Genomic DNA, 26,354 nt, shown 5'->3' with positions numbered 1-26,354 from the left:
TGAGATGCTGCCCAGAGGGAAACAGCAAAGACCTACTCAAGAGAAGCTGATACTCAAAGGTGGCCAAAAAGGACACACTCAACAATGATGAAACCCTAGGACACAAATGAAGCTAAGCATAAGTTTTTAAAAGACTGGCCTGCAGGTGAGCCTTAGGAAGGGCCAGAGTCATCTATCACTGGAAAGGCAGACCCTGTTGGAGTTGTGGACTAGATGTTCCCCTTTAGCTGTGAAGACTGCAAACAGAATAAGCTTTAGTAGGAGTACCATCGACAAGAAATCAAATGCCCATGAGGGACATATTGCTGAAGTCCTCTTTTGAGAGTGCCAAGGATGGCAGGGGTAGATGAGAAGGAGGAGGATCTACATTTGTTGTTAGGGCTTATACAGACAAATGAAAGAATGTGTACACTTTTTTATTTTCTACTGTTTGTCTGTTACACAGACAAGGGTCAGCCATTTACTGGGTATCAAAAGAATGCTTAAAGCTATGACACACGAACACTCTGCCAGCGGCAGTCTCTCTGAAGGAGGGATCTCTGAGGCAACAAAGAAACAGAGCTCTGGTAAGTGTGTGGATTGCACGTGCCAATTACAGAACACTGCATTCCCAAGAATAACCGAAATGGGAGTCAGGACGGGCAGCATAAGTGCAGAACAGCATACAGAGGAAAAGGGTTGGGGGGTGTTCTTAGAGCATGGGGGGGTCCACTAACTCTGTGTTATGGAATGTTGAAGTCCATTAAAACTTCATTCATGCAGCAGAGGACTGGAAGGTGTGGGCTCACCCTTCCTTCCCGAACACACTCTCAACCTCCTCATCCTATGTCCCCTCACTCCAACTTACCACCCTGTGGCTAGAGAGCAGACCGTCCTCAAGAACACACACACACACACACACACACACACACACACACACACTTGGGGCGGGGAGCTTCTGTTGTGAAGACCACATGGAAGAGGAGGGGCCAGGGGAAGAAGAGGAGAAGGATGAAGAGGGAGAAGCAGGGAGGACACAGGACAAAACATCTCTTTAGAACCACTGCCTGCTTAGCATTTGTTTCTGAGGCCAGAACACAGCTCTAAGACTCATTTTATATATGCTGTGTTTACACACATCAGTAAATACGGTTCCCATCCCTCTTCAAAACAGCAGCTATAAATTATACACTGGGGCGTGTCTCGCTCCTCTTCCCATAAAGGGCCTAATAAACCAGTGAGGGCTCAACATGGGGAAGCAGGTACTGAATAGAGAAGAGGTCTTCGACTCACAGCTTTAAGTTAATGAGCTCATTTAGAAAGTATCTACTGAGCACAAAGTATGTGTCAGGCACAGCTGAAAGAGCAAGAAGTCAAGACAAAAATCCCTGCCTTTGTAGATCTCCTACCCTAGTGTATTCATAACTTCATCTCAATTTCCAGATTTGGGCTACCAAACAATCTAGGGTTAGCTGCATTAGAAGGTAGACGTAAAGCCAATAAAGCTATTTGTAATTATTATTTGTAGTTACAGCCCATTATTACTTCTAGGATTTTCCCTGAGGACAGTCTGCATGCCAACCACTGTTCTAGATGTCGATCAAACATCAACTCACTCACACTGTACAATAGCTGTTGGCAGGGTGTGTCATGACTTCCCATTACAAGGCCATCACCAGCTCTACCAGCCACACTGCTCACTCTCAAATCCAGACAGTATCTGCAGGAAAACCGGTCCTAGATAACAGTGCTCCTGAAGGCATACTTGTCCTGGAACCTGACTTTAGGGTAGAACAGAACTGTGGAGTGTGGAGGGGTGGCCCAGAGGCTGCAGCAGGTCATGCAGGCAGTTATGGAAGTGGACTGCAGATAGCACCAGAGAGACTCTCTTTCCATGTGCTCTAAAGGTATTGCTAATGCTGGGTAATCACGTGGAGATAAGTGATTCTGCTGCTCAGCCCAATTAAGCATGCGATTTAATATGCTGTGCCTCCAATAGCTCTGATCAATGAGTCATTCTAAGTCCTCATGGCCTGAACATTTTAACTTCTCCTCCATCCAAAGTTTGTTGAGTCTGTATTTCATTTAATTGGAAATAAAGCTCAATGACATAATAGTTCACAAGGAAAAACACAGAACAGACAAAGAAAGAGCAAATATGATCCCAGACTTGGGAATATTACCCCAGGAGGCCAGGGAGCTTACCATTAAACAAGGGAGGATCATGTCACTGGGGCATTGTTATATTAACCCAAGATAATCTCAGAAGTCAGCAAGATTTGGGTTATTAAACACACACACACACACACACAGAGCTTTTTTCAGAATTCTCTTTCTCTCTTCCTCTTCACTCCTTCCCTCCCTGCCTCTGTGAGACTTACACACACACAAATCTTGCTTTCCTACCTTTTATGACTAATATAGCTAACATCTGCCAGGGTTTACTGTATTAACTTTCCTCTAATCACATTACTTTACTAACCACCCCCCAACACCTTGCACCCCCCCCCCCACACACACACACACACTACCTCTGCCACAGAACTATTGCTGCTTTTCTCTCGTTCTCATGGGCAGAAACTGAGTGTATCTGTTCACAGTCACTTGGCTAACAGGCTGCAGACTGGAATCTGAACCCGGTTCTTGCTAGTCTCCAATCCGTGGCCATCCTGCCTGTCTCTTTCACAGCTGAAAGACTACATGTGACTTTTGACGAAAGAGGACGAAGTAAACATCATGAAGGCCTCTTGCAGGACTCTAGGATTAGACTGCTGATTAGCCCCAGATCTGGAGTCAACACACACACATAAGGCTGTGGCTTCAGAGCAGCCAGCCTTATAATCCTTCCAGATGTTTTCTGGGGGAGGGGACTTTACAAGCCGGGAGAAGAGAGACAGAAAAACAAAGCTGGCTTGCTAATAACCTCCTGCTGGGGCCTATCCTCCTGCCTCCACCCTCAGAAGTGGTTTCCCACCTTAAGGCTAGAAAATTTAGCTTCCTAATATCAATCTGAAGGATTCCCAGGAGGCAAGGGCACAGGAAGGACACCGTCATACAGGGGACCTATTTTAGTAGGCATTTTTCAATCAATGATTATAAAAACTGAAGTCATTTTTAGTTAAGTCTCTTACCTTTTAGGATCCAGTGACTAAACGCAGAAGGGCTAAAAAGTAGAAGTACTTCCATGTGTTAGCCTCCATTATGACCTTCAGAATGACCCAGATGGAACAAGGAAGGCAAGCGCTTTCATGATGCATGTGAGATGAGTCTTTGACTCTCACACTTCTGAACCTCTGCAGGACAAGGAAGGGCCTGATGTTCTCAAAGGCGGAGGCTGTGCATGTGCACATCCATGGTGTAAATATTCTCAGATGATGGAGGTTATGCATGTGCACATCCATGGTGTGAATATTCTCAGAGGGTGGAAGCTGTGCATGTGCACATCCATGGTGTGAATATTCTCAGAGGGAAAATTGTGCACATCCATGGTTTGGATATTCCCAGAGGGTGGAAGCTGTGCATGTGCACATCCATGGTGTGAAATATTCCCAGAGGGTGGAGGTTGTACATGTGTACATGCATGGTGTGGATATTCTCAGAGGGTGGAAGCTGTGCATATCGATGTTGTGGACAGGAAGAAGTACAGAGCGTTATACATGGTGCTATTGCTAAGCCACTCTGTCCCACAGGACCTGCTCCCTGTCATGGGGAAGGAGAGTGGAAGTGAGAAGGATGGGAAGGATGAGATTACAACAGACAGGGAGACTGAGTCTCCTGGCTACACACGGCCCCCTCATTTCTTCAAGGAACAATCTGACAGCATACTTTGATTTGAAAACATTATACATCTCAATTGTAATTAAGAAATTCCGACTGGCGTGAATATGTAATATACACTCTGTTTTTGCAGATGCCTTTTCGCCCGACAGGCTGGTGCCGACTTTAATTTGGAAGAAATCCATTTCCATACAAAGGTAACCAAGAGTGACAGGAAATAGAAAGCCTACATCATTTATCTTCTGTGAACTTGGAACAAAATCAGTTAATTGCTTTTCTGGGAAGCTATTTTATAGAATCATGACATTTCGTTTTTCTACTCTGACTTGTGACATAAATGGTGATTTTTAGAAAATGCTGGTCATGAAAATGCTATGTTTAATCAATATATCTTAAACTATTTCAGTGCACATCTTAACAAAGCAAATCCAATCAACCCAACAGTTACTCTATCCTTGTAGATGAAGGATCAGTCAAAACTAAAGCTCCTCACACAGTCTGTTAACTGACACTCAAATTTAGAGATCTCTTTCCAGATCAACAAAGCTGGCTTCACCCTTTGGATTTTAAATATGTTCCCATGCCAGTCATCAGAGGTCTGTGTAATAGCATACTCAAATCATAGTTACTGGTTAATAGAAAATGAGCAGTAAGATATAAAGGTTTTAGAATACCGCCGCAGACACTGTAAACTTCCAAAAAGAGCTGACTGCACAGTCCATGAAGACAAGCTGGGGGGGGGGGGGCTGCTTTAATATGCCTCCTTCAGGTTCTTCAACCAGCAGGTAAGCACAGTATTCTTCTTCATGGCTCTGTCATGCACGTACCTACCCCTACTGCCCAGCATATGAATAGGTATCAAATTTGAGCCTGATATGAAGTACTTTTCCAAATAAAAAGTTATCATTTTTAATAACAATTTCATATTACCCCATGAATCATAGATTGAAAGACCTTAAAACGAGGCACACTTAAAGTTTCAGTGTACTCAATGCCCAGGAAGGGTCTTAGTGATATATTTACATATGTTTTTATAAAAATTGCAAATCCCACAAAAACTGTATCTGCACCTCTACGTTAATAATAGTCCCCAAAAGCTAAACCTAGAATAATGTTAAGAGGGGTGAGAGTGTGTGCATGTGTGTGTGTGTGTGTGTGTGCGTGCGTGCGTGCGTGCGTGCGTGTGTGTGTGTGTAACAAAAATAACTCGTTTCAGTTGGAAACTATTTGCCATGCCCTGTCTTATGATGTTCTAGAATGCATGTTTCAGCCGTTTGTTAAGTCCCCTGTCTCTCACCTAACGACAGATACCTTTCCAAGTGGCACTCTAGGGGAGGCTCACTTAATGAGGGGTGGCGTCAAGTACAGGAGGACTCAGCTATAACAACAAAAATATGTTTTTCATTAAACCCAAAACTGAACTGGGATAAACCAGCTGAGGGGCAGGTGTATTGGTTAAGGAACCCTCTTGAGGCCTTTAACTTCCCCATCAACTGCACTAGATTTTTCTACACTAATTACCCATTATTGAAGAGTAAAGAATTATAACAAATAACCCTCTGTGGCAGCAGACAGGATGAAGCTGTTGTTAGAGGAAAGAGCACAGACCTGATGACATATAAAAACAGGCAAAAGAGATTCACAATTTCTCCATTTTCAAACAAGTAACAATACTGGTCCACTACAAGGACGGGGAGAATGAGAGAATGTTCTTGGGACCAGAAGGCCAGTTTTAAAATTAGTTGCAATGTGGGATAAACTGCAAACTAAAAAGGAAAGTCCTCGAGACCAATTTATTCAATCCATAGGGATAAATACCCTGAAGGCAGAGATCGCATTATAGAGTTCTAATATCTCAAGTTACATTGCACCGAGCCACCAATCTGATTTTCTTAGGAGGAATGTACTTACACAATGCCAAACAACTATTTGCATGCATATGCGTGCACGTGAGAACACACACACACACACTCCCAGTTATCTCCTCTTTGTCAAGGCATACCTGGCCTCTTTGACCCTCTCAGGACGATATGTGGGGAGGCAACAGGCTGTCTGTTTTCAATGCTGTATGTAGAAGCAAAGAAACAGTTTCTATGCATCGCTCTGATCTCTCACAGCATGCCTTCCTTCTCTCAGGCATGACATGATCCTCTTGCTGTAATTATCAAACTAGTACAATACATCAAGGTTCCCAATCTAGGATCCTCGAAGGCTAGATAGCATGATGATGTCCAGAGTACTGATAACTCACCGAATGCCTTCTTAATACCGTGCCGGTGTCTGCACAAGGCTATACTGGGTATGGAAAACACACCGCATTGCTTTTAACCAGAACTAACGACCTCGCTGGATTCTAAATGAATAAACAGTCACCTAACAAACTGAAGTTGCTGCTGTAGTAAAACATCATTTTAACAAGGAATTCACTAAAAGGAAAATCGTAACTGGTGGTGTAAGTTGGCCACCACTGTTCAAAGACGAGCTAGACTCTCTTTGCCAGCAGAGATCATTTGATGACAACACAAAACCAGAGAGCCTGAGGAAGTCAGTTCAGTATGGTGGTATCCATGTGTTCCCTACAAACTTTTACAAACAAATGCCAGGAAAACATGTGTTGACATTTTAAAGTTTGATTCTCAACATCCATGTCAGGCAGCCACAACCACCTCTAATTCCAGGTCCCAGGCATCCAACATCTCTGATCTTCATGGGTACCTACCTGCACTCACATGCATAAACCCACACATGGATACACACACACACACATAACTTAAAAAATAAAAATAAATATTTTTTACATGCTTGGAGAAAGTGCATTTTGCTTTCATTGTTTCTAATGAGTCCTGCTTCCGAATTACTAGAACACATCGTAAATGGGTAATCAAAAGAAGCTACTGGTGCACGTCACCACATTTCCTAATTAAAATCTTAGTAAACACCTCCTGGAGTGCAAAAGACAGTCTCTCTCTGAGTGACAGTCTCAGGGTAACAAGGTTATCTCCCAAATAGCCTATGGGGAGTTCCAAGATGATGGCAGAGAAATGCTATGCTCAGCCTTGTCAAAAACACAACAGGAAATGCCAAATCCTTTGTTTCCTTTGGTTATTAAACTGAACTAAGATGTAAAGAACACTCTGGTCACATCATTATTCCATCTTTAAAGAAGAACGTGTCAGAGGGAAAAAACGATTTAGCAGTTCCTAAAGACCGTGTTAAAGAACGGCTATCTCAGCTCCTACGCTACATCACAGAGACAACAAAAGCGAACACGCACAGTCGTAATTCCTCTTCGGGTGCTCTTGACAACCATCATCAATTTGGAATATGGTATGAGACATGCTACTTCAGAAAGATTGTTTTCCATCCAGATTCACTGTTCAAGTAGCTAGTCACTGCCTTTCCGACCACCTGTCAAGTGACAGGCTTGTTTAGAATTCTCACACTCAATGTATCCACTCCACACATTGTGTCATGCGACGAACCAAAGTCAAAATGCAAACCAGGAGAGCATGAACTGAAATACTTCCTTCATTCTGAGAAAATGCTCATATAGCCAAACATTTTTATAGCACAAGAAAAGCCTGTGTCAGGATTCTGTTTAATTAATGTGAATGAATTAGAAGCACAGGTCTTATAAAATGAGTGGGATAGTGAGTATATAAGAATATCAACCAGACTCAATACTGATTTAATATTTTACAAAGTCTTATGAGACTTCCTTTCAGAAGTCTATCATGAAAACTTCTCAAAACTGGTAAAAAAAAAAAAAAAGTTAAGTGTTCCAAACTATTTTACAGAAAACAATTTACCTCCTTGAAAGCTGAATTACAGCCTTTGAAGTGTTTTATATTGCTGTCATATAGCATGGTCAATACCATCTTGTTTGCCAAATTCCAGGAACTCAAGCAAAGGAGGCCTTCCTTCCCTAAGTAATTCCTACACATTCACAAACACATACAAATACATACATACATATGTACATGTATTGTCAGTACTTAAGATAATCCTATTATAATGCATTTGAGAATTTTAAAAACTGTAACTTCTGTCTGAGGCCTACAAATCTTACCACATCAGTGGGGAGGTGGAAGGGACAGAAAGACAAAGCCTACATTTTCAAGGCATGTTGCTACTACTCAGCTGCATGTAACCGCCAATGAGAAGGGACTCACCTCTCCTTGCTTGGGGATGTTGAACTTAGCGAGCTTGGCCTTGGCTCTGGCTGACTCTGGCTTGTTGGCTGGGACCCCTCGGTAGGACGCGCAGTGCACAGCAGTTTCTGTGGAGGACTTAAGCTTAGGAGATTCATCAGGAGCCTGGTCTTGGCCATCCATTGGTCGCACGTAAGCTGTAGGTTTCTGCTGGACCAGGCTGGGTTTTGAAGCCAGGGATGGAGGGAAGTTCTGAACACAGTGTCCGCTGCTGCTGTGCTTGGCTGCCATGGCAGGTGGCCTCTCCTGGCTTGGAAGCCCCGCCTCCACATTGCACATTTGCTTGGTCCTTGTCTGCTGTCTGCCAACGCCATCTCCAAGCAAGGTCCTGAGAGAGCCCTGTTGTGCTGAGTTGGAAGAAGAAGAAGGCAGTGATGGTGAGGATGAGGGACTCCATACACAGTGAACAGGTTTTGCATTGTGGTTCTTTGAGATCTGCTCAAAGCAACTGCCTTATGCCCCCCTCCTTACCTGCTCTCTGTGGGCCATCAGATGGTGGGTGCCCGGTCTTCTGCCAGCCCATGGTGCCCCTCTTACTCTGCTGCACGGGGACAGCTGCAGGTGTGGAAGATGAAGCGCTACAGACAGAGGAGGGCTGGGTCTGGGCTCTTGACTCAGCCACAAAATGTTCATCTACCTTGTTCACGGGAGTCTGAGGAACACCCGGCTTGGGGACGCCGACAAGATGACTCTGGTTGGATCTGTCGGTTAAAAAGTCTTTCATTTCGTCGTAATTTCCTAATGTGTTCTGGATCCGGTTGGAGAGTTCATCCCCCTTGTTAGTCTGGAGAAATAAAAACATATCCATGCTACTGTTAGAGAAAAGACACAGGAAACAGTGGGCGGGTGCCCGGCATTAGTCAAGAGTTGGAAACTTATAATGGATAACGTTGGGGCATATTAAAACACCAGAAAGCTGTCCTTAGTATACTGTGCTATAACCAAAATGTGTTATTATTTATACATATACACTTATTTTATATGTGTGTGTAACATGGAAATCAGAAAATTTACTCTTGTAACTTCACAAAATGGTCTACATTGTCTTTCTAGGATTAGTTTATTGTTGCTTTACAGGACCACTGAAGGCTTTTCTTGAAAATTTAGATGTGGCTCAGTATAGGTTGGCTTCCAGATTCTAAGTAATTATTTTTGTCAGAAACAACAGTGCGTTAGGGCTACAGGAGTCCGAGTGAACTGAGAAGTAATATGAGATCGAATATCCCAAAGTCTCCCACTCTAACTGCCCATATTAGGTGCAGCCTGAAATGGTCATGAACCTTGGAAGACATTTCATTGTGGAAGAAAGCTGAACTCTGTGGGGTACAGCAAGAGAGTCTCAGTAGCTGGTCTTCAGTTACAATGAGAAGTTATTTTGCAATTTCTTTTAAAAAAAATATGTAAAGAGAGAGAGTGTGTGTGTGTTTGTGTGTGTGTGTGTGTGTGTGTGTGTGAGGGAGGGAGGGAGGGAGGGAGGGAGGGAGGGAGGCGTGGTGGGGAGAGACAACTCACAAGAGTTGGTTTTCTCCTTCCTCCATTTGGGTCCAAGGGATCACACTCAGGTGTTGAAGCTTGGCAGCTGCCAGCTCCACCCACCGAGCAATCCTGAAAACCCCCAATTTCATTAGCCCTAACGTGTGCCTTGATCCTTGCATGAACCACACACATCAAATATCTAACCTAAACTATTTTGAACAGTGTTTAAGAGCTCAGAAAAACATAACAGATGACATTAATTTTGAGACCAAAGAGATGAAGTCTGAATTATTGATAAAAACCATAACAAGCGGATCTCAGTGTCACACTTCAGTGATGAAGTAAAGGAGTCCACAGAGCCCTGCACACTAAATATCATTATTTAGGGGTGGAGAGGGTACCACAGTGGCGGGGGGGCTATCTTCCCAGGCTAAACAGGCCAAAAACTGACTGGGGTTTCTTCTCGACTCCTTCACGGGACACTGCCTGCAGCGAAACGGGAGGTGAACAGCTGGAAAGCATCTACCTTGTAGGGTTCACTGAAGAGAGAGTAACTGGAGTTAAAGCCGCCACTGTCCTGCTGTACTTCCTGGCTTCTTCTTTCTCGCTCCTTCCTCCGCAACGCACTCCTATCTGGTTCATAGACACTGCACCAGGAGAAAGGAGAGAGAACAACCCGCAGAATTAAAGAGCCAAGCCCAAAGTCACATACATACATCTGGTCAAAGGACAAATGGTAACGACATCAGGAACACGGAATGAGATTAAAGCCAGGCTCGCCAGGCCAACTGGGTCCCATGTCTGATCATCACATTCTTCCAGAGGGAGAATCCGTAGGACAAGTTCCGACCAGAATTAGACTCCTCCGCCTGACAGCGCAAGAAAGGACCCTATGTAAGCAGCTCTGGCAGAAGACTGAGCGCCTCGCTCGGGCCCACGGTAATTACTGCGATGTGTAAATAGAAATTATGAGCCTGCTTCCTCTCATGACACTGCCTGTGAGTGGTATATGGGAACGCTCCTGGGTGGGATTCTTGTGTGTGTGTGCGCGTGTGTGGCACGTCTGTGTTACTGTAGTGATTCTATCATTAACTAGCTCCCTAAAGAGCTGTTAAAGCTCCATGCTGCACTGGGTTTCACAGTTAGGAGCCTTCTCCCAATCTCTGCTGATCAGTCAACTCGTCAAATGACTACTGAATCAATTCTTCCTTCTGATATGTTTGACACTATCATGCCTCCTAATCATAAAAAAAAAATGTGCTCGGAGGAAGGGGTACAGGCGACCAAGGGAAGGAATGGAAACGGATTTCCATCACTGTCAGCAGGAACTAAGCCTTCTGGTGGAAGGAAATTAATAATCTAGTCGCCAAAATACAATCGTGGAGTGGCCAGACACCAAACAACCGGAAGTATGAAGGGGGAAAATTGAGGGTGTCATCCCCCTCACAAGGAGAAAATAAAGGGGCTGAATCAACTCGTGATGAGAAAGTGACTTCTCTTATTGATGAAACCCACCGGACCCTTGGGCTCACTGGCCTAGTGTAGGCTTGAAGCCCAACCCATCAGAGAAGCACACGTCTCCAAGAACAGGTACTGTCCTCATGTCCCGCAGAAATAAAGTATGACAGTGATCTGGCCATCGTTTTGTTTAGCTTGGTCAAGGGAGCAGAGGGCTGAGCTGGGGGCCAAGATACCCACCTAACCAATTAAAATTCTCCATGGTCCAGGGAGGAGATTAAAAAAAAAAAAGCCACCCAACTTCTTTAGCCCTCGGTGTCTCCATTATTAGGCAGGGGTGTCTTAGGGCACTACGGTAAGGTCAAAAGGAGAGGCTGTGATGCTAATTCAGAAGGAAGAGCTAGGACACCGAGGTGTCTTGAAATCCAGAGTATTATTATTAACATACAGTTAAAAATGAAAGGCTCTGTGGGTTCAAAAGAACCCTGTGAAAAGAGTGATATTTTAAAGGTTCAATAGCTACCTTTAGGAGCTGTGTCATGTAGATGCAGAGGACAGTGATTAAAAAGTACTCCTCATCCCAGCGTAGACCATGTGGCCAGGACATATTTTAAAGTCACTGTCTGTGGGGTGATACGACCCATGCTTCTGGCAAGGCTACTCCTGCCCCTGAGGCATTTAATTTAAATTTAAAATTAGGGAATACTAAAATATCCAGAGCAAGGAGGCCATTAGCATTTTAATTCATCCTTAGTACATTACCCAAAGTTATTAAGTTTGGGAGCCCAACCAGTGTCCTTACATTTAAAAAAAAAAAAAAAAAAAAAAAAATCTTCTACCAACAGAGAGGCTCAGCCTTCCACCATCACATTCATTTTCTGAGCATGGCTGAGGGGACAGTCAACAGCACCACGGGGACCCTCCACACACTCCTTCACAGCACCAGGCTTCCAAGGCACAGCAGAAGCTGTGACATAACTACCCACACTGCTGGCGGTGGCTCGCCCTATGAATCCCCCGCTTCTGTAAACATCCCATGGGTTTCACAGAGTGACAAGATGGAAGACACATGATTTATGACATAGAGGCATGAAGTGGGCTTTGAACAACAGGAGACGAGTATCCACTTCTAGCTTTAGATTAATGTTGACTGGCATTTACAAAAAAAAAAAAAAGAAAAGAAAAGAAAAAAAAGGACTTTGCATCACACGCATCTGACTTCCCCTGTCTCCAGCAACCCAGGAGGAGCACCTAGGGCTCCAACTGTCCAACAGAGACCTCCACACGCATGCCATGCAGGCCACCCTCAGCAGGGACAAAGCCAACCACACGCAAGACTGGGGTGATCATGGAGTGGCTTTATGCAAGATGAGCAGGCAGGGGGCCGTTGATGCTGGTTGTTGGGCTTCTGAGGAGGCCCCCACACCCAAAATTATACCTCCTGCATCTGCTGGCTGATGACTGAAATTCCAGAACTAGAGAGTCATTCCTCTGGCTTAAGATGTCTTCACCCCTGTAAAAAATACAAACACCACAAGAAGAGAAGACACTTTAATCCTGACAAGCCTGCCTTTGGGATCTTCATGTGCACAAGTCTGAGTAGCATCTCCCTCAAAGACCTGAGGGAAGTAGTACAAGGACACCAGGCTCCAAACAAGAAGTGCAACCAAAATTTTTTTTTTTTAAAGACCAGGGTTATGGGCAGAGAAAAAAAAAAAAGCTACAGTTTATTCTGCAGCATGGCTTAAATGTTTAAGATCAAAGCAAGAGCAGGGACACCAAGGTCAGACCAGTAGGTATCAGACCCAGGGCATTTCCAGGGTTTTGGATTAAGAGTCAGGCCAGAATTTAGGCAAGCTGGAGGAGAGGGGGAAGCTCTTCCTGTCTAAATAAACCCCTCATCCATAGCCTCTTTGGGTTTGAGGAGACAAAAACAAAACCACTCTAAAATGCAGTCCGTGGCTAGATACACGTTTCCTATGTAGTTCCGCCTGTATGACCAGACTATGGCTGCTGACAGAAAGGACGGAGCACCCTTAGGACAGAAGAAATGCACCTGCCATCCTTTTGTGGGCCCCCACAAAGTCTACACTGTGCGCCCACGCCATGAGATGACACCAATGACCCAGTGTAAGATCATTCTCATGTCACCGAAGGAGATGAAAGGGAACCCCAAAAGAGAAAGGCCCTGCTTCCCAGTGCCTTCTCTGTGGTCTCTCAGCTTCATGTAGCTCTGTAGCTGCCACTGAGCAGAGAGGCTTTTCCAAAGGCAACCCACCCACTCCTCCTCAACTAGAATTGGAGCCCTTCTGTGTTACATCAGGCCTGAAGAGCTAACATATCACTTGCCTACAGCAAATGTCATTCTAAAAGAAAGGCAGGACTTCCCAATTCCCATCTCTCCCTAGGTGGCTCTCCCTCCACCTTCCCACCAATGCTCAGTGCTTTTGCTCATACAAACAGCAGCTGCTTGAAGAGTCCACGTCTACAATAATCACAGGAAGAACCTGCGCAGACGGGCATCAGCCAGCAAGGGCCTTTCTCTTCATCTCTCACCATGAACGAGCAACTCCCACCCCTCACTCCCATGCCTCTGGAGCAACGTGAAGGCTGCGCCATCTGCTTTAGGAGCAGAGAAGCCTTTCCCCTCCAGGTGGAAAGCTGGGTCAGCTTCCTGGGGATGAGGGACCAGTTTTAGATAATCCTCGTTCCTGGCAGGCCGGTGTACCTGTTAAAGTCGGTAAATGCCACGCTGTTTCTTCCCAGCTAACAGATGGTAAACTCTCTATCAACTGTTAAGTTTTTCCTTGTTTCCATAAAAATTACAAGAATCACATTCCTCAAATGTATATCACCAAATGCATTTATTTATTTTGCACAGAAGTGTGGTAGTCAACTGCCATAATGTTATTTATTATTTATTGCAATTGCATAGCAAACCCAGAAGAATGAATCTTTTAAATCAACTCCTTTATAAAAGACTTATTTTTAGTTTTTTTTAAGCAAATCAAAACTTTAATATTTCTGATTATTCTTCATTTATTTGATTTTAATCTTTTAAGTCAAGTCTCAAGTAGGCCTCAAGCCAAAGCCAGTTATGGTACACAAGTAAGAGGAAATATCTAGACAAGAAAGTGTCATTTCCAAAACTAATCTATTCTTGACTGCAAGATAAGGACATGAAACTAAGTAACAATAATGTCTGTGAACCTGGCAGTTTCTTCATTTTGCTGAAGGAAAACAACCAACCAAAGAAACACCCATGTGCCCATTAAGTGTCCTTACAATATTGGTTAGACAAAGACAGGGGGGGTTGATATCATTACTGGGTTAACTTTTCAAAATCAAGGCCTCTCTGCCTTGGTCACACATATCCATAAGTCTAATCCTTGGAAGGTCGGAGCAAGAAGATGTGAGACCTCTCTCAAACAAATAAAATAAAGCAAGGAATTTAGGATAAGAGTTAGACCATCAAAAAGACGCTTGAAAAGGATATCATGCAAGAGAGATAAGTCTAAAATACTTTATTTATCTCTCCCAAGAGATGAGGAGCTGCCCACAAACCAAGAGGTAGCTGAGCTACCTAAAGGCCATGGTCCATAAGCTGAGGATGAATGAACAGCACACACAGGCTTCACAGAAGCAAACAGGGCAGAGGAAACCAAGTGAAGCTATTTCCCATGCAAAAAGAACAATGAGGAAAAGTATGTTAGCAGTTATAATTTTTTACAGTTTCCAAACAACAGAAAATTATCTTTTCCACCACATACACACACACACACACACACACACACACACACACACACACACACACAAAGGATTAACACACAACCTAGAACTGCAGCACAAACAACAAAATTACAGGTTGTTAACAGTGCCAACTAGGTCTGATGGCATCACCCATGTCGTCCATGTCCTCAGCCCACTGCAGTCTCCCCCACACTGCCCTCCCTGGAAGGAAAGGAGCTGATGAGTACAGCCAACACCAACAGCTGAGGCCAGGGCTTGACCTAGCGGACTCAGCTGGCCAGGAAGAGCGGCCTCCCTCCCTGACGTGCTCATCCATGTGCAGCCCACCCACATAGGACCGCTCATTCCAAATAAACCGTCATTTCCCATGGAGGAGACTGTCAGCAAGGGGTGTCTAGGGCCAACTTCAGCCCTTGATTGGAATCATGTTTTACTCTTTATAGGAAAATCATCCTAACTTCTGGTATGTCTCCAGAGTTGGGGTTCCGCATTCATCGTCTTCTGTTGTTATAACAAAATACCTGAGGCCGTGTACCTTATGAAGAAATGAGGTTCACTTAGTTTTGGAGGCTGAAAGTCCAAGGTCAGGTGGCCCCATCTATTTAATCAGCAGTGAAGGCCTTCTGGCTACATGATAGCAAAGGAGATGGCATCATATGGACTACACAGAAGAAAGCCAAAGGATTCTCCACCCATGCCCACTTTTTGCAGCAACTCACTCTTGGAACTAACCAGAGTCTAGAGAAGTTATAATAACCCCTTTCTGATTCAGTGATCATCGAGACTAGACCCCACTTTTTCAAAAGTTCTTCAACACCACCACACTGGGGACCATGCTGCCCGCATGGGGACCTCTGGGAAACTTCCTCAACCATGTCCACTGGAGATGACATCAGGACTGGGGTGGAGTGTGGATGTGGATAAGCTCTGAGCTGGGCCTAGGAGAAGATTGGGTAGAAGAAGAACCATCAAGTGGTATAGATACACGGATTACTACTGAGCAGCTTTCAAGAGTTTGGGGAGGCGACCTTTGTCCTTGGCAAACAACCGTCTTCCTTAGCTAGAATTCTGTTTTCAGAATTTCGTGCCCTTGGTTTGCCCACGGCAGCCTGCCACTATTGCTTCTTTCACAACAGGTTTCTCTGATCCCTTCCCAAAAGCAGAGGGTGAAAAACGCTGCCAACACTCTCCCCTTCTGACGGTCTCCAACCAAGATGGCTTAGCAGCCTGCCTCAGAGACCATTTCTCAGACACGTTGAGTACTTGGCCAGCACATTGACAGGGGCATGGACACCAAGAAGGTGACCAGAGAGAAGAAAGGCCACAGTGGCAAGGAGAAGACTGTGCTTCAGAAACACTGCTGCTTTCAGCCGGCAGCATCAGACACGGTGTAATGTAAGGAACGTAATCAAACACTCCAAATTTATAACAATTGTTTTAGGTTTAATGAGTCAAACTAATTACCATCTTTTGTTATTTATAAAGCAAACAATAAAAGACCAGTAATCCTGTCTCCGAAGAGAAGAGCAGACTGTCAAAATGTTACTTGTAAACAAATCCCCTCCATCTATAGACAGGGCGGGCAGAAAGGCAGCCAGGATTAAACAGGTGAAAGAAGTAATTAGACAGGTGAGAGGTGAGGCGAGATGGAGCTCGAGTTTGGTAAAAGAACAAAAATCTCCCAGCGGCAGCCTCTTAAGACTCTGGGCTGTGCTTATGAGGGTGGCAGAGAGGCTGTAAGGAAGGCAGTAACAGCAGCGAGGTGATGGTGAGGAGGGGCAGATGGCCGGTCGAGGGGACGGTGATGGTCGTAGGAGAGAGTGTGCCGGTTGGTTCATTTCCACACAACCTAGAACCACTCGGGAAGAGGGTTTTATTGAGGGGTTATCTAGATCAGGCTGGCCTGGGGGCATATCTGTAGGGGTTGTCTTGACTATTAATTGATTTAGGAAGACCCAGCCCATGGTGGGCAGGACCATTTCATCGGCTGGGTCTGGGACTGTCTAAGAATAATCTAACAATCAAGCAAGGAAGGGTCTTTCTCTCTCTCTCTCTCTCTCTCTCTCTCTCTCTCTCTCTCTCTCTCTCTCTCTCTCTCTCTCTCTCTGTGCGTATGTGTGTGTGTGTGCGCGCTTGATGGGAGGTTTGCTATGACTAGTTATCTAAGTTTCTACCTTGGCTTTCCCACAATGAAGACAATGAAAGACTGACCATAACTTGGAATTGTCAGTCCAATCAGGGAAACTAGGATAGCGCAGGCTGTGATGATGGAGGTGTGACGGGGCTGAGGCTGGGGGTGGTGACGCCGGTGGCACTGACAGCAGAGTGATGGTGGTGCGGGATGGTGGCGGTGAGGAATAATGGCGGTGACGACGGTGGGCAGTGAGAAGAGGGCGGTGATGACAGTGACCGTCGGGAGGGAGCTGGTGAGGGAGGCAATGAAGGTGACAGCGGCAGTCCTCACCTGCCCGCTGAGGAGAGAACCATTCAAGAATGCACATGACAGTCCCTGAAGTCCCCCAAGAGCATCACTAAGTCTCCGCTCACTTAGTCTGCTGGTTTTTCCGTTCTGAGTAAAGCGATTTCAGCTCCATGCTCACTCTGCCTACCATGCTGGCCTTACACAAGCCGCCTGCCGTCGCTTCTAAGTGTACCCCTCTTCCTTGTCTGTCTCCCACCACAAAGATTCCCTCCATCTTATTATCTTCAGCCTGGAGGGGATCCTCTGGGAGCATTCACAGACCTCAGGCCCTCCGACTGCTCTTGCAGAACAGCAATGAGGCTGAAGGCACTCCACACCTGAGTCACCTCAACACCGACTTTTGGGAGAAACCGTAACACCACACCTAGACAAACCACCCACAGATACCCCAAGTAAATCTGAAGGTGATCTATGCTGTCTTCCTGGGCGCATCTGACTCGTATTAAATTTTCCAATAACAACAGCTGCAAATGGACTTCACATGAATTATTTCATTTAATAATCTTCAAGCTCCCCAGAGCCATTCTCCTCGTTTTCCAATGAAGAAAACAAGAGGCTGTATCTAAGGTTAACTAACTTGCCCCGTCCCACAGGCAGCCAGTGAGCAGCTCTGCAGTGAGAAGCCCGGCAGTCTGGCACCAGACACAGAATTCCTAGACTCCATTGCACTGCCTCCCTGGGGACAGCCTCCTGACAAGCTTTGACAAATGGTACCCCCATCCTTTGTTAGTCAGTGCCAAGCTGAGGGGTGTTAATTTTCAAATAGTGACAATTTCTGTTCATTCCTTTAAGGTCTGCTACTTGACTAATACAATTTTACAAATTCTGTAGAAGAAGAAAAAAAAACAACCAAAAAACAAAAACCAAAAAGAAAAAGAAAAAAACAAAAAACCTTGCCATACTCCAAGTAAAAAAAAAAACAAAAAAAAAACCCACTAGCAATTATCTAATATCCAGTCCCTGAACATCCCCAGATTTCAAGAGCTTTCATTTGAATTCATTTCCCTAGTTTATCGCATTCTTAAGGTGGAATTCCGCACATGGAATTCCTTGGGAATTACATAATACCAGAGTAAGAGCATCTTGTAACTAGCACAGCGGAGTAACCAGGAATGGGACACTCTGTACCAAGTTTTTACTGATCATTTCCTGGGTCCAAACTCCAGTCTATCTCTATCTCCCTGGAAATGAAGACTTTCAAATCTCTCTTGCAAATATCCTCCAGTGAATTTTGACAGAGAGAGCGAGAGCGAGAGCGAGAGCGCGAGAGCGAGAGCGCGAGAGCGAGAGCGAGAGCGAGAGCGAGAGCGAGAGAGAGAGAGAGAGAGAGAGAGAGAGAGAGAGAGAGAGAGATGACAGATAAATGACAGCTTTGCATTTCCAAGGGTTAAATGTTTTTCCTGAGGGATCCTGAGCCTCCATGCCATGAGAACAAGTGTCAGGCGCTAATGGAACTGTTCCATGATAAATAAACTGCCAGGCTGGATGACAAGCAGCTTTCAAGGAGGCTTTCCATATAGTCTAACCAGCAGAAGTTAATTTGAGTTTCTTAACAGGACCTTTTTCCTTCACCGTATAAAAATGCCTTGGGATGAAGCAATTACTCTGATTTACCATCTTCTCCTTGGTAGAATATAAAGAGGCAGCAAACCTCACAAAAGCAGTAACTTAGCAAAATGGGACTCGCTTGCAAAGTCCCTACTATGCTATTTCCAAGAGTTCTCGCCCTGGTAGCAGCACAGAGCTACTATCAATCATTGGTGCCCAAGCGGAGGAGGGTGGAGGAGGATGCTTCCTCTCAGGGCTGTGCATGTTGGAGCCAATAAATCATTTTTTCCTCCAGCAAATGCTCAGTTAAATTTCATCTTCACTTGGCAGCATGATTCTCAATTTCATTCTAGGAAGTTTAAGAGGCATCTACAGATAGGCCACATCGTACAGCACGTAAAGCACAAGGATGCTTGCCCACACATTCACTGTCTTGGCCACTCTGGGTCATGAGCTGGTGCCTCACGTTTGAGAGTGTAAACTGGGCCAAGTTGATACTTCAAGTAGATCGGGCTTCTGGGCGCAGAGCTGGAAATACTGGGTTTTAACACCTTAAGGAATGGCCTGTGCTCTTCTGAATCCGACCCTTCAACCTGTCAGCCCAGAACCACTATGGAGATATGCACCAACTGGTTGAAATGGGCTTTCTGCAAAGGAATGAATAAATTCAGGCTGCTTCTAGCTGCTGCACTGAATTAATTTACCTGTCAGGTGCAGAACTAGCTGCCGGCCGGGATGAAATCAAGCAGAGCTGACTTTACAAAGGCTACACACAGGCCCAGATACCATCTGATAACACAGTCAACCTAACAGGACAGCAATTAGGATCTTCCATATGGAAAACATGGCTGGAAACTCCTAGCATAATCATTGTTAGAGGCAGGGGGGGCCACTCTGTTTTGGTTCAAGTCAGCTCATCAGCTTAACTGGAAACCTTAGTAGGTCAAGGGGGTGAGGAAGAAGAAGGTGAAATTTCTGTGATGCCCTCAAGGCCCTGCCATGGGAGGGATAGCATCCCCTGAGATATGTCGCTGTAATCATCACAAAGCTGGACAGAGGTGCAGAGCAGGGGCTCAGCTCCTCGTCTCAGAGCACCTAGCAAACTGGACAGACGCTTGCTCAACTCTGTGTCCTGCAACCCTCCTCCTCGCCTACCCCAGCCTCTACCTCTCGCCTCCTTCCCCCCAACTCCCACTTTCCGTGGACTGACGCAGCACTGTTTTCCCATTTGCTCACATCTGGGTGGTTTGCTGGCTTTCTGAGAAAGACACACTCACTCGTTTGAGACACCAATCTTTAAGAAGGAAAAGCAATCAGCTCTTCCTGCCGCTCCTCTCAGGCTGCCCTTCCCTGTCAGCCGGTTGGGGGCAGAGCTTTCTACACTTGCTGGCTCTCTCCGCCCAGTGCTTGGTCTCTTGTCCACACGATGTGATTCTGCTGTTCACAGCCGGCTTTCAATTTCCCTGCAGGGCCGATCCAAGACATCCTCACTTCCCACCCTCCCACTTCTAGTACTGCCTTGGCACGGCGTCCTTCCCTGAACCCTGAGGTACCCAGCACCCACCCCTTCTGCTTCCCATGTACCCCACCCGGGGATCAAAATGAAACCTCCATCTAGACTGGATCTCACCTCCCATCACAGTCTTTCTGACCAACATCAATCGTCGCTCATTTTCAGGTGCCATCATCATAGGAATGCCATATCAGGCTCAGGAGTCACCTGGCTCTCTCTCATCCACCCCAGATTCAATTACCCAACTACCCACGTGGCCGTCTAAAGCCATGATTCCCTCTGACATGCGAGGTCCGCAAGTCCATGCATAGTACATAGCTCACCACTCTGACTGGCCTCGGCTTGCTCTGCTGCCTGTGTCTGCGGGTATCAAACTGCCAGGCCCCAGGGCTTCGCCTGGGTCTACCATTTCCTACTCTACCACTGCCCATCATAGCATAGTCAATCTCTAGACCAAACACAGCTCAGCCATGTCAGCTCTCTCCTCCACTGGCACCTCTTCACCCACAACCACCACTGGTTCCCTCCAAGACCCCTGGAGACTTCCTAATGGGTCTCCTAGCTCTTCTTCCTGCCACGATCCAATGTCCCTCCTTATCTCCTATGGTTTGAGTTATACCTAGAACGTTCCCCTTAGGTCCACATGTTAAGGATTTGGACCCCAGGGTGGTACTCCTGGAGGGTGGTGGAACTTGGGAAAGAGCCGATCCTTCAGCCATTAATAGCAAGACCCAAAAAGGGCAATGGAAGCCTTAGCAGGCCTCTTCTCTCTGCTCTGGTTCAAGATGTAAGCATTTTGTTCCTATGCATGCTCCTACCATGTGTGGTACGCCACCCTCACCTGAGACCATACCGACAGCACTGCCTGGTTTTGGATTGGAGCATACAAACCTGTAAACTAAACAAACTTTCCCTTATCTACATTTAGCTGACTCCCGCATTTTGCTGGAGTAAAGCAAGTGACTAGCCCAGCGCTAAAGCCATAATAGTAATCATGTCACAGCTGGCCTCGGGACTGAGTGTGGGCTCACTCAGTCCCCGACCCACTGCTCACCCCAAGTCAGTCTGTGATCACCTCGTCTCTATGCTGAAGCCTCTCTCGGAGCCTGAGGACTTTGGATACCTTTGCTCTCTACCAGCCCCCCTCACCCTGAGCCCAAACATCTCCAATTAGTAAACTTTCCCTCAAGAATATGCTCATATGCATCCTGGCATACCCAAAGAAAATCTTCATACTACTGTTCTTATGCAGAACCTTAGCCCATCTGTGTTGACCTATGAAACTGTGTCAGTGCCAAGAGTCCCTGGCACCAAGTGGGCACTGCAAATTGCTTTCAAAAACTATAAAAATACGTGGTAAACAAATGTTTCCTTTTATCTCCTTCTTTTTCCAAACATCACCCACAGGCCTACCACAACTCCAACAAACACAACTAAAACCCATTCAGACCCAGAGTCCTAAAATTTTCTTTATGATTCTGGAATTTAACAGTCATGGGAATCATATTACAAGTGGCTATGAGCAACTGCCTGGTACTGGGGTCTTCTAACAAAAGTTTGTACTTTGCTATCATGTTTAACCCTCTCTGTAAACCTGTTATATAGCACTTACCACTGTTGCAAAATATTTTTGAAATATAATGAACCAGTGGTGGTTGTGGGTGAAGAGGTGCCAGTGGAGGAGAGAGCTGACATGGCTGAGCTGTGTTTGGTCTAGAGATTGACTATGCTATGATGGGCAGTGGTAGAGTAGGAAATGGTAGACCCAGGCGAAGCCCTGGGGCCTGGCAGTTTGATACCCGCAGACACAGGCAGCAGAGCAAGCAGAGCAAGCAGAGGCCAGTCAGAGTGGTAAGCTATTATATGGTCAAAATAAACGACCATATAAATACTAAAGTGAAATAAAATCCATGTGCCATAAACATCATTATGATCAGTTTGAAGATTAAGACCTTTCATCAATAATTTTGAAAAAAAAAAAAAAGGTGGAGCTTAGAAATTTCAACGGTTTTCCCAAAGCACAAAAACATTACAATCAGGATCCTTATTATACGGCAATTGTGGATATTAAAAACAATGTATGCTTTAAAACACTATGCTTTTAATTTAAAAAATATGCAACAATTGTAACATGTAAGGTACCAGCTCGATATGAAGGAAATGTCTGTGACTACAGCCTCCACACAGGCACCGTGGAGGACACTTCTTCGGCTTCCTATGGTGAAAACTCTGCAGTCAGCTGAGCTTGACTGGGAGGAAAACATTAAGAGGTATGAATCATTTGAACTCTCTGGCTCTGTAACTCATTTTGTGCTACAGACAGTAGAGATGATTAATTCTAAATATCCATATAATACAGTGGCGGCAAAGCAAGGGGTCTTCCCACAGCTGATGCCTCACTCACACATTCCCAATTCCCACGAGACATGTGCTCTACCATAAAAAGTATTGTGTGTGATCCCAAGAATGTTACCAACATTACATGTGACGGGGCTACCCACGCATGGTGCTAATGATCACAACTCCTCAAGAGATGTTGCAAAGAGGACTTGAGGTCCACTCTGCTGCCGCCTCTGCTTGGCTGTTCCTTCCCAAGTCTTCCCCTCACCTTCCCGCCACTTCTCTTTGTGTCCCACACACAACCAAGTAAGTGTGTGCGTGTGGGGGGGGGGGGTGAGCGGAGGCAGTAAATATAAACAGCTCTGGATGTTAGGATAAATTTACTAGTGCAAAAAGGGGCCTACAGAGAAGGTGCTTCTGCCTCAAAAAATGCTATCCATTTAACAAGAGGTGGGCAGTCTAAAGCATGCAAGGTGGGCGCTTGGCAGCACACAGCACAGGCAGAGTGAGGAGGAGACATTTTGCATCTCACTTCTCTCCTGTCTTTGATCTCGGTCTAGACAGCATCTCTTAGGCCTCTGCTGACTCAGCAGGAGGCCACCGATTCTGTTAGCTTCTATCCAGGCTTCTCTGATTTCTGGGTTCTCAGGGGGTCTCCTTCTCTAGAACGTCAGAGTCTATGGCAGTGAGAATTAGCTTAGCTTTCTAAGACTGGCACGATGACCACAGAAGTGCCGTGCTGTCCTTTGAAATTACAAGTCTGAATATGTTAAAAGAGGATGATCTCCTCATAGGAAGCATACTATAGGCTGAGCTTCTCTAACCTGAAAATCCATAATCTAAAACATCCGAAAATCTGAAAACATTTTGTAAGCCAGCAAGATGCCACAAGAGTCTATCTGGACCTGGTCACAGTCAAAACACAATGTACTAAGAATATTGTACAAAATTACCTTCTGGCTACGTGTAAGATACACCTGAAATAAATGAATTCCATGTCACACTTATGTCCTATTTCCAGAATATCTCCTTGTTACATACAGAAGTATTTCTGAATTAAAAGCTGGACATCTAGACACTTTTCCTCCCAAGCATTTTGGATAAAGGACACCCAAGCAGGAGAAATATGATCAAACTTGAAGGTTTCCTGAAGATGCAAATCACTTGGAAACAGAGAAGAGGGAAGACAGAGAAAAGAGCCGCACTGAACTGGAACATTTCTTATCAGTGGGTCCATGATTACCAAAGTCCTGTGTCACTTTAAAAGAACTCAGCATTAGGCCTGGAATGAGGAAGACCCAGTCACAACCAAGGAATGGACAAGTCAGGAGTCACTCTGTGCCTCAGTCCTCCTAGACATGCACAGGTAATAAAACTAATCCACACATCGACCAGCTTCTAGGAAGCAAATGAAGTAATGAACAGTGGTCTGTGAAAACATCAAAGTGCTACGTCAAAGTGAAATATTACTAATGCCTGGATAAGCGGGGATTAAAACACCCACCATGAGGAAAGAAAACCTACTCCTCAGCCATCTCAGACAGTAACCTGGGTAGTCCGTCATTAAAAAAGACCTTGGTATAATATCATATTTAGAAATGTATGCCGTGCACATTCAGGCTTTCACTTCAGTGCCACATACTAATTGCAAAACAAAAGCAAATTTAAAACCAATTAACTATCCAATCTTAAGGGAACGGTTAAGAGATCATTGTGCTACACATAATTGAAAACTATGTAGCCATGGATGGAACGGATCTACATATGAAGATATGAAAATATCCAAAATGCATATTAAGTGGAGGGAAAAAAAGCTGTGGAAGAACATGTATAACACCGACTCTTTGACAGAAAACAGTCTGTGCGTGTAGGTTTTAAGATGGCATCTCTGAGAAGAAGCATGGCGCACTGGAAAGGGTAGAGTACATTCCGCTTCTCTTAGAGGCTGTGTGAGCACTTAATGCTTTTCTACTTCAGCGTACTGTTTTTAAAATATTGGTGATGATGTGAGTTTTCATCTGTTCTCTAGCTTCTAAACTAGCAGCATGTACAATGCAAAATTAAGACAATTATTTTTAAGTATACCACAGGATTAAGTGCCACACAAGGCCAGGGTCCTTGTTTTCCCTATCAGGCCAAGTCTATCTGGGATGATCTAAACTATTCTTTCTACAAACGTTACTGTAGACTTTCCACCCCAAACAAATACTATGCTGTTCAAAGACATCCTTGGTCTCTCTGTACTAAGGTGTATGGTTTGTGAGGGGAAAAATTACTGTATTTATCTTAATAGTGTCAAGCTGCATCTATGCCAACAAATTGTGGGTCTCAGAGTAAGAATCTACATTTTTCCCCAGAGATAACACAAGGCAGCAGGTCATCAGATATCAGTTCTTTGTGAACTCAATCTGTCTCCTTCTCTGAGAGAAAAAAGAAAATGAAGACTACACACCTGTGCACAGAAGTACCTGGGACTTCTGACCTGTGGGGACAAATTACTAAATGACCAAGGAACCAAACAAACCTGGTCTGCTCTCCTGGCTACAGACCGACTGGCGGCCCACTCCCTGCTTGGCCTTTCTCCCATTCAAATCTCTCCTACCTTTATCATTCCATCAATACTTCTCAGCTTTTGTATAAAGCGATCCCTTTATCTTTCTGTTAGATCAACCCTGTTTACCATTTGAGAATGGATAATTCCTATTAGGTCAGTGAGTAATAAACTGGACGGTTAGATCAAAGTAAATAATTCTTAAGATCATAGTGTGCTTCCTTTTCCCCAAATATTTACATTTTGAGCAGTTGTCACTGACTAGTATCCACAAATCTTACATACCAAGGAAGCCATCAATAACACAACACCACTCTACCATTAACATTGAGCATGTCTCGTTTGCTTAAAGGTAGAGATTAACAGCCTCTCATTCTTTCTCTGTGAAAATATTTGTAACTCTAAAATTTCAACGTGCCACTTCCTAATCACATATGTTATTAAATGCTTTGAATTCTTGAAAGAATAATAAATACTGAGAGCTACATATTTTCATTGATAATCAGAGAAATGCACCTATTAAAGGTAAAACCATTTTACCTGCATGATTGGAAAAGATTTTCTAAAACGAGTCAGAAAAGTCTTAATCGGTAGTGTTCAGGGCCAGGGGACACTGGTGTCCCCACACAGCTGACAAGAGGCATCAGAACAAACTTCCTGAAGACCCTTAAAAATCTCTCCCTAGGAATAGAAACAAACTTTGTTCATTATGGCCTTGCACTTTCATGAAGAGAGTATATATGAGATAAGGAGCTAGAAAAAAATATAATGTGCAGTAATCAGAAAATCATTAAATGATTATTTATAGAGCCATAAAAGCTCTTGCATGTCAATATTCAATGGCACAAGAAAGGCATGGTCCAGTGTTACATGGTGAAGATGAAAGAGGATAACAACAGTTTTGTTCCAATTATGCAGTGACATATTTGCGATGAGTATATATGTTGTGTAGGCATGCACACTTAACACAGAAGAAAATCTAAAACTGTTAAAATGGTTACCCCGAGCCACAGAAGATAGGAGCCTTGTTAACATTTTTATATGCACACGTCTTCTGAATTCTTTATGTTGGATGTGCATTTTTCCTAATACTCATTAGGATGAGCTACTCTCAAAAGAACACAGTGATGTGAGGATGTGGAAAAACTGGGACCCTTGTGAACTATCATCGCCATGTATAACGGCTACTAGGTCTCCAAAATATTAAGAACGGGATTATGTTCTTACCTAACAATACATTTCTGGTTATATATCCAAAAGCACTAGAAG

The 26,354-nt window shown here is 44.6% G+C and overlaps 1 protein-coding gene across 3 annotated transcripts in view; it reads right to left on the bottom strand.

Moving 5' to 3' along the window:
• Aff3 (ALF transcription elongation factor 3) overlaps positions 1–26,354 on the bottom strand; it is a 480,672-nt gene that overhangs the window by 378,514 nt on the left and 75,804 nt on the right. For 2 of the 3 annotated variants that reach the window (XM_052745091.1, XM_052745092.1), the window contains exons 2-5: positions 12,340–12,414; positions 9,970–10,090; positions 8,439–8,751; positions 7,929–8,314 (exon numbers count right to left, since the gene is read on the bottom strand). In XM_052745091.1, coding sequence (XP_052601051.1) covers positions 7,929–8,314; positions 8,439–8,751; positions 9,970–10,090; positions 12,340–12,414 — 895 coding nt within the window. The remainder of the gene's footprint in view (positions 1–7,928; positions 8,315–8,438; positions 8,752–9,969; positions 10,091–12,339; positions 12,415–26,354) is intronic. The other variant, XM_052745093.1, reaches the window with a different exon arrangement.

The sequence above is a fragment of the Peromyscus californicus genome, unplaced genomic scaffold, assembly GCF_007827085.1.
Source record: "Peromyscus californicus insignis strain IS unplaced genomic scaffold, ASM782708v3 Scaffold_19__1_contigs__length_69161282, whole genome shotgun sequence".
NCBI lineage: Eukaryota > Metazoa > Chordata > Mammalia > Rodentia > Cricetidae > Peromyscus > Peromyscus californicus.
The sequence above is the reverse complement of the archived record's forward strand: the minus strand, read 5'-3'. Positions and strand labels throughout refer to the sequence as shown.